Source organism: Atta cephalotes (assembly GCF_000143395.1).
Source record: "Atta cephalotes unplaced genomic scaffold scaffold00088, whole genome shotgun sequence".
Classification (NCBI taxonomy): Eukaryota; Metazoa; Arthropoda; class Insecta; order Hymenoptera; family Formicidae; genus Atta; species Atta cephalotes.
The window spans coordinates 475707-488239 of NW_012130152.1; the positions used below are offsets into that span (position 1 = coordinate 475707).

The 12533-nt window shown below is 29.9% G+C and overlaps 2 protein-coding genes across 2 annotated transcripts in view; both read right to left on the reverse strand.

The window, feature by feature from the left end:
• Positions 1–619, reverse strand: part of LOC105624788 (growth arrest-specific protein 8) — a 2170-nt gene extending 1551 nt beyond the window's left edge. The window contains exons 1-2 of the mRNA XM_012206138.1: positions 462–619; positions 128–389 (exon numbers count right to left, since the gene is read on the reverse strand). Coding sequence (XP_012061528.1) covers positions 128–389; positions 462–619 — 420 coding nt within the window. The remainder of the gene's footprint in view (positions 1–127; positions 390–461) is intronic.
• A 2529-nt stretch (positions 620–3148) lies between these two features.
• On the reverse strand, positions 3149–7236 carry LOC105624789 (pantothenate kinase 3). The gene is made up of 9 exons (XM_012206139.1): positions 7113–7236; positions 4745–4923; positions 4481–4654; positions 4099–4266; positions 3951–4027; positions 3693–3869; positions 3461–3596; positions 3277–3390; positions 3149–3202 (listed from the first exon to the last, which is right to left on the reverse strand). The coding sequence occupies exons 1-9, from the start codon at positions 7234–7236 to the stop codon at positions 3149–3151; spliced, it is 1203 nt and encodes a 400-aa protein (XP_012061529.1).
• Positions 7237–12533: the final 5297 nt, after the last annotated feature.

The window sequence follows — 12533 nt, forward strand, 5'->3', positions numbered from 1 at the left end:
TAACGTACGGTACGTAACGTAACGTAACGTAACGTAACGTAACGTAAGTAAGTAGTACGTAAGTAGTAGTAGTAGTAGTAGAGAGTAGTGANANGTGAGAGAGAGAGAGAGAGATTGTACGTCTTACCAATTTTAATGCGCGAATTTCGTTCATGTACGCCAATTCCTGCTCTTTCTGTACTTTTTTAAGGTTGGTTTTATCTTTAATAAGCTCATTTTCTTGCACAATATGATCGTCTTGTACCAATTTAAGAGCAACTAGATGCTCTGCTTTGGTTTCAGATAAATTAGTCTGATGCTCATACATCAAATGCTTCACTTTTTGCTTATATAATTTGAGTTCAGCTTCATGATTCTCTACTAATTCCTCTTTCTCACGTTCTTTATTTCTTTAAGAAGAATTTTAAACAGCATTTACATTCGTCGATGATTCAAATGGTCATTTATTATCAGTAAAGTACCTGACTACAGCACGTGCTTCATCCAACTGATGTCTCGTAATTTCCCAAAAAGTTCGTAGTTTATCTCTTTCTAGTTGAAAAAAGTTTCTTTCCTCTCGTTCCCGTTCTATCTCTTCCAATATCTTATGTACATATATCTCTAATTGTTCTCTATTCATTTTTGTTGTATCTATCCCCTCGACATCTGTCACTTTTCCTTTCGCTTTTTTAGGACCCTTTTTGTCAATTTTAAACAATTAATACACAAAGTTTAGAAATATAATAATTTAGAGATAAGAATGATATAAAATGAAAGAACAGAATGGATAGAGAAAAATCATACATGGAATTAAAAATGCTTGTAAAAAAGTATGTATTAATAAAATATTGATAAAACATTGATAATATTAATTATTGATACAAATAATGATAATCTATTGTAAAAAAAACTTACAATAGGTTAATAATTAAGATTAATTAACTTACCATTTTTATTGGTATCAAAAAAGATGTAAAAAGATTTATATAATATACTGATCTTCAAAGATATAAAAAAATTTATAAAAAAAAAGTAATGAATAATGGTAATGATATCACTACAAAATCTATAATCTCACATCAGCTGACTTATGTCTGTAGAAATCAGTCTGCTTGACATTTAGAGTGACACTGTTTTGTAAGAATGTTGCTAAGTAACCGTGTCTTGTATTCTTCTAATAGAACAAGAATACATGATGGAAATAACTTTCACCATGTATTCTTGTTCTTTCCTAAGTATTTATATGCAATTTTCATGCGACTTTGGATTTCATGCTTTTCAAATATGAAATATTTGCAAAATATACATTATAATACGATATGAGACATATATTATTGAAACTAATAAATTCAGAATATATATTTTTTGCATTTATTGTCAGCTATTTATCACAAAATTTTATTTTTATCGTAAGTAATATGAAATAGTATGGATATACGCATTTTTCATTGTATATTAAAATGATATTTTATTCAGATTTGTTTGGCATGCTTTCACAATACATTGCAACAAAAATAAGCTATTCACTTGTATAAGGATGTACGCTTGTGGTAATATTAAATTACTTGATTATGATAAATCATAAATAACATATCTCCAAAGATTTATTAATTGTCACATTTCAAATAGAAAATAAATCACGGTCATTGTTTTCTAAAATGTGTTTATGCATTTTTTAATAATAATATCAATATGATTATCACTTATTGTATCAATATTTCAATTATATTTTTCATTCATTCACATTACACCACATATTTCTCAAAAAACAATTTAAATTTGATACATTTCCCGGCACAAACGCTAAATATTCATAAAATGTTCCTAAAATCCCCAAAAAACATTCTAAGAATCCAAAATATTTTTCAAAATATTCTGAATATTTATGGTAAAAGAAACATTCAAATGTCGGTTAAAAATTTGCATGTCATTACATATTCCGAGAATGTTCCATATATGTATATTCCACAAAATTTTAATTTTTTCAAAAATTCCAGATCAGGTCAGGCCGTGAATCAGTTTTTAAACAAAATTTTACTTTAGAAAACACATGTGTTTTTATCTCGGAGCCTAATTTTAGGGCTCTTTTCACAGACGAACTGTTGCCGCTGCTTCTTGTGATTTTTTTTTACGAGTAAATGCTCTTCGCCGCGGTCCTCTATCGGCGAAAATGTGCACTGCTCGCTCACTCGCAATTTTATGAAATATATAAAAAGTATTCACACGATATTCTGAAAATTTCATCGACATTTGCACATTCTATGACAATTTTTTTACTGTTCCGAAACATTTGGTACACAGGTAATACGAATCGAACTTTCTGTGAATATTTAGCGTTAGCTGCGGGTTTCAACAACTTCCAATATGTATTGCATCATATCACTATCTTAACGGAAGCGTATACTTTTTTTTATTACAAATCGTGATTTCACTGGAGCGGTATAAAAAATTCTTAATTTATGCAACTATCAGAAGCGCATGAATAATATTTCATAAAAAAGTTGTATTATTAATATTCAATTAAAAATTCATTTTAAAAGGTTCATCTTATAACACGCAATAACAACAAAATTATTAACAATCAGTGCGAAAGTATTTATCGCTACACAATGGTTTTATTCGATTATAACGAAGAGAAAAGATGTGTAAGTGTAATAATGATGCCATATTATCTATATACATAAAAATCTGTGTGCACATTTGTAGAAAAACTTTACAATATAAATTATGAGGTAGAACTAGTCTATGCGGCATGTAACAAACATCGGAAGGAAAAGTTATCTTTAATCCTTTTGGATTTGGTCCATTATAGATTCTATTTGCCGAGTTGTGTTAGATTTGTGCTCGTAATCAAACAATTATAGCAAAATAACTACTCTCCGACCAAAATTAAAAATATTTTGACAATTATTTTTTCCTATATTAAAATAATAAGTAATAAATTATACAATGACACTTGACAAATATACCCTTAATCTTACTGCATAAATATCAAGGTTTTCCATATTAATATAAATGATTACTTAATAAATTGTAGATTCATGAATAATTGAAAAAAAATGTAACAAAAATAAATATAATTATGTCGAATAATCTTGCTCACTCGAGAAATGTTCTGCGAAGTTGGTCATATGGAATGCTATATATTATATGACTATTTCCTCATTGTTTAGCTCGATTCGCCATTAAATTGTAATAGACATCCCACCGCTCCGAAATAACCCTGAAATCAAGATATAATATTCTATGATATCTGAATAGCATTTTTAAATATGAACTTTCACTTTAGATTTTTACTTCATGTTCCAAAAACAAGGCTTTCAAAGTTCCTTTAGACCAATAATCCATAGCATAGGCCAACAATTTCATTGATATGGGATTTACTCTGAGAAAATTTCCTACAAATACAACCTAAAAACAAAAATTGTTATATATAACCACTTTATAATATTATATATAACAAATTATATATTTTTATTACCCTTTCAATTTTTTCATTAACAGCACACATACGCGCGATAGAACCAATATTATTTGTAATAGTAACAAGAGTTGCACGCGCCAGATCTTCTTTTGTGACAGTATTTCTACGATCTTTGGAATTCATTTGTCCAAAACTAAAAATAATAAAAAAGGTGATACAAAATAAGAATCAAAATAAAGAAATTACATCTTAGAATAGGAATTAATAACTGCTTTACAATTGTACATACCTGCTCGCAACTAAATCTCCAGGAAGACCGAAAGGACCATAATCACCGCCGTATATATCCTTAACCAATTTATCCACTCTTGTATTATCGCCGCCTGTTGCTAGTTCTATTGCTTCTTCAAAAGTGTTACATCCAGTAAGAAGACAGCACAATCCCAAAAATGTACCACCACCTAAGCTATAATTAAAAAAAAATGTACTGATATTACTTAATAATAAATATCTTAAAACTACAAAATATAACGTACACGCAATTTACCTTGTTCCAGATATCCTTTTAAAATTTTCTTGTCCATATACAGCTAGTATGCTTACTCCGGAGCCTATATTAACAAGCTGCAGAAAATAATCAATCGGTAATTTCACCAATTAAAAACGCACAATAAAAAATATTTTTATACTCTTACCAAGAAAGGATATGGTTCAGAAAAATCATAGGGTACTTTTTGGCATTTACTGTCATCGGTAGGATTTGACCAATAATAGCATTCATGTGGATTCGTAGTCTCTATGTAGAGCATCCCGCGTATTAAACTATCTAATTCATCAAATTTTGCCAAATTCATATTTACTTCCTGCCAAAGATATTTCATTATTTTAATAATTATCATGTTGCAATTTGGTCTGTTCAACTTGCTTACACTTTTTTACACTTTTTACATTAAAATGAGATAGATATATATTTGGCGCTGAAGAGAGAAAACGAAGATTCTGAGTATAAAAAGTGTAAGCAAATCAAACAAACCTAATTATAACAAGGCAAAGGCAAAGATAGATAATTTTCCAAACCTTTTTAAAATTATCTTCGAATTTAAAAGCACCACCCCCAGTGGCACAAACAGTAGTCACAAGATTTGCCATACCTTTTGATTTTGCTAATGCTAAAAAATTTCCCATTTCACTTGTGGGAAATCTAATAAAATGTAAGGTTCCTCGTCTGCCTCTAATACAAATGTTATCCATCTGAAACAGATGACATCGTTAAATTAATTATCAATAGGTTTATATAATTAAAAAATAGAAAGTACAAGTTAAATATTTAATAATGTTTACTTGTAAATGCGTATCACGATGGCCAGTTTTTCCATATGCCGAATTTTTAGTGAGATATCGACGAATATTTTTCAATATTTCAACTTCTGCATCTGCTTCATCTCTCGTTATATCCTTTGGCTCAAAGTACACTAATTTGCATAATGTACCACCTATATCCATTCCAAACCAAGGCATTGCTGCAACAATAATGTTATGATTAATATTTTACAATTAGTATTTTATCTTGTGATTTGTGCAAAAATATGTTAAAAATACATTTTTATAAAAAAAATACAATGATCACTAAAAATAAAAAAAAAGTAACAATTTTGCAAAAATGGTGAGATTAAATTTTTAGAGAGTGATTATTAATAATGTTATATCATGCAGAAAATTGGTAAAGTATAAATATATATATATATAATATATATATATATATAGTAAGAAAGAATTATCTAATTATAAATATTTTTTTAGATGACAATCAAGCGAATTAAAGATAACATTTTTGTCGCAACCATCATCTACTTTGTTATGAATATTATTTAGCTTAACAAAATTCAACATTTGATACTTTTTAGAAAAATCTAAGCAGTGATGTTCACAAGTCAGTAAGTGTAGACATTCGTGCGATAAAATAATTATTGTATATAACTCTTCGTAGTGTTAGATATAGTATAGAGGCAGTATTCCCAATGCATATAATCATTCAAGTACAATATTCATAATATTAGATTACAGTATAGATACAGACAATAATAATAGACACAGTATTAGTATTTTCAGTTTATATGTATATAGTCTTTTCCAGATATAATATTCACAGTTTTATTAGTTTCGACTTCTACTCTTAGCTGATGACAAGTTGATAATAAAATGAACTGATAATTAATATACTGATAATAATTAATATACTGATAATTAATAGTCAGCCTTTCATTAAAATAAATTTGAATAAAGATTAAATTATCGATAATTATATTTGCAAATAGTTATATATTATATAATAAAAGCATTGAAAATATTGCGGATATATAAAGTAAATAGTGTATCGTGGACATTATACTCGTCAGTTTGAATTGATTTAAATCGTTGCTTAATTATTTATATTATATAGTCAGGATGTGTCCAATTTGAGCTCCGGAGCCAAAACACAAAGTCATCGACACAAAAAAATTAATATGTCAGATTTCGGAGACTATAAAATATTGATACAAGTCTGAGTGACACTCATCAATACTTTACAGTCCATGAAATCTTACTCACATTGAATTTTTCTTGCGTCGATGCTTTGTGTTTTTACTCCGGAGCTCAAATTGGACAGACCTGATACAGTCATTATTTCATTTTCATATTCAAAAATTTGAAAAAATTATAATCTACTAAAAATTATAATCTATAAATGCAAGGTATTAGATGTACAACTTTGCTTCCGCCGTTTTTTTCCGAAATTCGAGGCTTTATTGTAAAAAACTGGTTATACATTTATGATTCAAAGTATTGTCCATCGCTGGCCACTATTTTCTCCCATTTTTCGGGTAGCGTACGAATTCCGCGTCGAAAAAACTAGTCATCTTTTGAGGCTATCCACGAATCGATCCAATTTTTTACTTCTTCATAAGACCGGAAGTGCTGGTCAGCCAGGCCATGTGCCATTGATCGAAACAAGTGATAGTCAGAGGGAACAACGTCTGGAGAATACGGCGGGTGGGATAGGACTTCCCATTTCAACGTTTCCAAACGTATGTCTTGACCACTTTCGCAACATGGGCATTGTCATGCTGCAAAATCACTTTATCGTGTCTCTCGTTGTATTGCGGCCGTTTGTCTTTCAATGCTCGGCTCAAACGCATCAATTGCGTTCGATACCGATCGCCTGTGATTGTTTCAGTCGGTTTTAACGGTTCATAATACACTACGCCGAGCTGGTCCCAAATACAGAGCATGACCTTGGACGTCAAAATCATTCTTGAAGCGTTGAAACCACTCACGACACGTTCTTTCACTAATAGCGGCCTCACCATAAATATTTGAGAGCATTCGATGAGCCTCAGCCGCAGATTTCTTCATATTGAAACAAAAAATTAAAACCTCCCGCAAATGACGAGAATTTGGCTCGTAAACTGACATTTTCAATCGAGAATAACTTTATGATGCAGACAAATCGACTAATGTTTCTATGGGGTTATGTTGACAGATGCCCAAGTTTATTGTATGATGTCTATGATTTATTTATTTCGACCACCACTTACCGCTAAAGCCATAGGAAAACGGCGGAAGCAAAGTTGTATACCTAATATAAAATACCAAACACATTTGCAAACGATGCAGTATATAACATAGTATCTAATAAAAAGTAAAAAATTGGCAATCTAAGCACACATACAATCCACTGACTCACAAGGAGATGAATGATTCCTTGCTTCTTTGGCCATGGTATTGGCAGCAGAGTATCCGTTAGACTGCATGTCTTTTGGAGTTAAATTATTCTTATGGCTTTGCGGACTCATTGCTCAGAATAGAATAGTTTACTGCAGATCTCTCTGTTATGATAAATAATGTATTCGCTGAAAAAGATACATACATTTAAAAACAATTTTGTAAGTACAATTTCAAACGAAAAATATCTCATGTGTCTATTTTTATGACATTATGTTGAAAACATTGTGCAAATACAATTCATATTTCTTTTAATAATCAATGATTTTTTTTTCATAATCCAAATGTGGAGAGCATTTAAAACTTTAAATCATTTAGATGCAAAGAATTATTTTTAAGCCAGAAGTCAAAGATCATCTTTTTGCGCACACAATATGAAACACACATGACACGAAATGCAGGAATATATTTACATAAGTAACGTTACACAAGTTCATGATATATGCACATTTTTATCCATTTTTTAAATCGTTTTATTGTAATCTGTTTTCACACTATATATATTTATTGGGATTGAATTAAATATAAATTTAATTGGTTTTTTTATCATTAGTCATTTGTTATTATTTATTATATATATTTTGTTGAAAAATATATTTATGTAAATTTGCATATATCAAGCACCAAGATTTGTTTTGACCGAAAATAAGAATCTTTTTCTTAATTTACAATTTAATTTATAATTGTACGTAACAACTCTATCTTTTTGAATACAAAATAAAATCTTGAAAGTAATAATTATATTGTAAATAATATCTCAATAATATATAAATACAGTTTCTGTTGAAATATTACAATATCAAAGCAACGAGTAGATTGGCCGTGCTAAACGGTTGAAATTATGTTTTGATTACACGCGCGAGTATGAAAGCGCCCTTCTAAACATTCATTATAGCTATATTCAAACGATAAGCATAGACGCGCGATATCGTTACGTAAACTCGTACGTATAAATAATTAATTATCCAAGCGATCAATCTTCTATCATGACATTGCTCTCATTTTGCAAATTGCGTCGACTATTCTTAACGTTTGCTGAGTTATTGTCAGCAGCATCTTACAATACATTGATAAGATTCTCAAGACGCTCGTTGCGACAAGCATCTTCAAAAGAAGATTGGCTGTGTTCAGTAGACTCAACAGTTGCATGAGCGCTCGCTGCTATTGAGGTATTCTTCTAGATCTAAAATTTTGATTGGATGATCTAAAAGAATATACCAATAATACAGCAAACGCTCATTCAACTGTTGAGTCCGCTGAATGCTCATTGTAATGCATCAACTACTTTACGATGCTCTATTGATGACAGTCAGTCGCGTCATCGTCACCCCGTCGATGGTCAAACGTCACGTCGAACCGAGAAATCGCGTTTAGCGACGCAAGAACTCGCCATGAGAAGCGATCGAACGACGGTGGCGTGACGTCTCACGTTAGGCCGGCGTGACACTTACTCATCAGATTTGCGCGAAAGCATCGAGAATCATCAAGAACGGCACAAGTTAATACACACTACGACCCGGACGCTCTTTTCCCTTTCCTTCTGTTCCGTTCGCACCGTCCGACTGATCACGACTGACCGGACTGACCACGACCTGCGACGAGCGAAGTGAATGACGACTACACTGACTACAGCGACTACCTCGGTGCTGTCTAAATAATACCCCGGCAATATGATAACTGTACAATGAACGGGACGTCGACGGAAATGCTACTATGAGGAAACACTGCGTTCGCGTTCGCAGTCGCACGTATAATTCGATCTTGCCGAGCACGCACCATCTCAATAAACTATAAAGGCTGCCATACATGAAATATTCTTGTGTTAGAAAAATGTAAAAATATAACATGTGATCTTGCCTGAACTAAACTTGACCCGATAAAATATTTTTAATCCACTAACGTGACGTCTTACTAATCTTTAATCGCTTGTATATGATGTTGTATGCCTTTTGTTACGATGTAGCCTCTTGATATACACTTCTTAATGCGCGATTAAATTCTCCTAAATTCACTATTAAGGAACATCCGTTAACTTGAGAGTTTCGTTTCTTTCTGTGGATGTTCTGTGGGGCATCTTTCTTATTACCTGACATCACGGTTGCTACGGACCGTCGAAAAAATATCACGTGTCATGGCAAAATTGTAGGAACAGCGCGGTAGCGATCAGCTGATTCTTTCCTTCCTTCTCTAAAATGGACATCCATCCTTGTTAACGTTCTCATTTCCTGTCCCGCAGTTTCCTTCCTCTTTGACCAGTTCAGAGTTTATTACCTGAAAAACTAGGAATGTAATTTTTAGAGAATTTCTTTTTCTCCTTGAAAAGAAAGGAATTTCATGGAATTGTATATCCAGAAAAGGAGAGTACAATTTTTTTGTGATTGGAGATTTATGGTTGTATTATTCCTACATTTTTTTCTTCGAAAATCGAAAATTATCATAACAATGACACCCAAGAAAAACCTTAAATAAAGAAAATCCTTATCGTAACGAAATATTGTCGTTGTCAGTTATGCTTCAAGCTTTAATCATTTAAAAACTAATTCAGAAAGATGGATCCTCTAACGGTCATCAAAAAAAGAATAAAAGTTATATCTTTCTTTCGAAATTTTATTGATGTCTTTTTCTGAAAACATTGTTTTTTTTATCATTTTTTTCTTGGTAATACAAAAAGTTGACGCTTGGGATTAACATCTGCGTATGGATTTATAAATATTCGTGTACATTTTTACAGTTTTTGCCATCGAATTTTAGAAATGCTCTTCTTTTTTATTTATAAATCTCTCTCTCTTAAAACATATTCCCATTCGTGCATCATTCATTAACACTTATTATCCATAATTTTTTCACGGAAATTAAAAAATTACATGCAAAATTGATTTTTTATTATTACTCAAAGTGTGTATAACATTTATGTAATAAAAGTATTTTACGAATCAAGAAAAATTATTTTTCTATTGTAATTAAATATTTCTCGTAGATTTTTTTTATTTTACTGACAAATTTTTTTGTATATAATATCTATATCTACTACATACCAATTTCTGGATTGGATCGCATTCTTATCGCTTTATATCACATCAATATCACTTTGTTTTTCTGTTACTGCGACACGTACACGTTTCATTTCTGTAAGATTCTGTGAGATAAGCGATTTAATGTTTGTTGATCTACCATTCTTTGTTGCAAAATCATTTCCTGTTTTACGTAATCCTGTTGCAAAAAATCGTTCACATTAGCAATTTGCTATTCGGATTTCAAGCTATTTCAGTCTTCAAGCGATATAAACATAAATTACTCAACCATCACATTAGTGAATTGTGATGCCGTATTTCATTTAAATATTCTATTATACTTTTTCAAACTCTCTCTCTAGCGTCCTCCCTCCCCCTTCTCTCTCTTTTTTTATGACAAAGTAATAAAGCATAGACTTTAAACGGTAAGAAAAAAGTTACCTATAAGAATATAAGAGGCAAGCAAAAACGCGTTTATAAGATAATTTTTCTTTGGAAAATGTTCGGCAAGTTTACAACAATGCAATGACTCGTAATTATCGATATTAATATCGTTGCGGATGAAATCATAAAAACTATCAGCATGACATATCCATTTTAATTCATTCTCAATTTACTGGGTAATAATTCTCTTCGAAAATATTTTTTTAACCTATCCCTAGACATCAATTCAGGAAAGATCTGCACTAAAAATAACGAACATCAATCAATTAAGAGCGGTCAAATTTCAGTTAATCTGCAGTAATTATAATTCTCTCAATAATTGAAAGAATTATTTAAAATAATATTTCTAACTATACAAGGTGTATTTAAATAAAGTGTCAAATATTTTAGACACATATCCCATCAATCAACATTTAAAAACATTCATAAAAATTATAAATTATAAACAAATCTTTTTCTCTTAAATTTTATTTTGTTTTTTTAAGCTATACATATAAAACACATTTTGATTTATTTCCGTGTGTTAAATTTTATCTTGTTTTCTATTATTTTTCTATTAATTATTTGATATTGTTAAGTAATTATTTAAAAAATCCTATCTCAGAAAGTAATAGCGAATTCGGTCACTTACACAATATTACATCAGTGCATATTAATAAAAGCTGCTTTGCATGAAATTAACAAATAACATATTATTATAAATATTTTGAACGATTAATAATATTACCAGGGCAAGTAATTGCGCGCTATTTGTAACATTGTTACCGTTATAAGTTTTTTCGGTAACGAATAGGTAACGACATTACATTTTCTTCTGAGTAACGTTCATAGTAACGCAATTATATTTTTGGGGTAATGGTAACGATTTTATTAATTACTTTTTTCGATACTTTATTTCTAACTATGTAAAAGTTAAGTCGTGTAACTATAACCCTAGAAAACATTAACAGTCTGATTGGCAGTCTAAATCACGCAATCTAAATCATCTTTTTTTCATTGTATTTACAGTTCATTGTATTTACACATATAGATTAACTTAGATATAATCTTTACAATATCTTTAATTTTTTTAAATAAAATTTTTTCTGTCATATCTTACAAATTAAATATATGTTTATAATGCAGATTACAAATAATACTATTTTTTTATTATATCATTTTATCCTTAGAGTATTCATGATGAGTCATTCGTATCTTGTTTCTTTTTTTCGAAATACTGCATCTGGCTAAATAATTCTTTCCTCCTTTTTAAATGTACAACTTCATAAATGTTTCTTAAAGATGTTAAAATATATATATATAAATATCTATTCATAATTTTTATATATTTGGAAAAATTATGGAAATTGACCACATACAAGCGATCCATCATGCACAATAAAAAGAAAATTGTATATGTATTAAGAGTTAAACGTATAATTTAAAAATATCTTATTAAAATTAACGAAAAATAAATGTATTTAAGTATAAAAATTATAAACAATGCAGTATACATTATGCGATATGACAGTATCTATTTCATTCATGAAAATAACGCACAATATTTACTTTTTGAGCTCTATTTCTCTACTAAAAAATAGAATTTTGACATCTTTTTTACATTTACCGCAAAAATCTGTATACAATTTTCTATTAGAAAAAAAAGAAACGAAAAAGTAACGACTCGTTATTACAATAACGGTAATGAGTTATTTTTGCAAATGAATAACGAGTAATGAGAACGAATTATTTTTTTTAGCAAAAAGAGCAGTAACGGTAACAAGTTATTTTTATAAGTTGCCAACCCTGAATATACTAATGATATTATCACGTTATTTAACAATTAAAATATATGTATATTATTGTCAAAGATGATTATATTATATCATTGAGATATTTTATGTATGAAGCAGCTTTTAATATGCATTGATCCA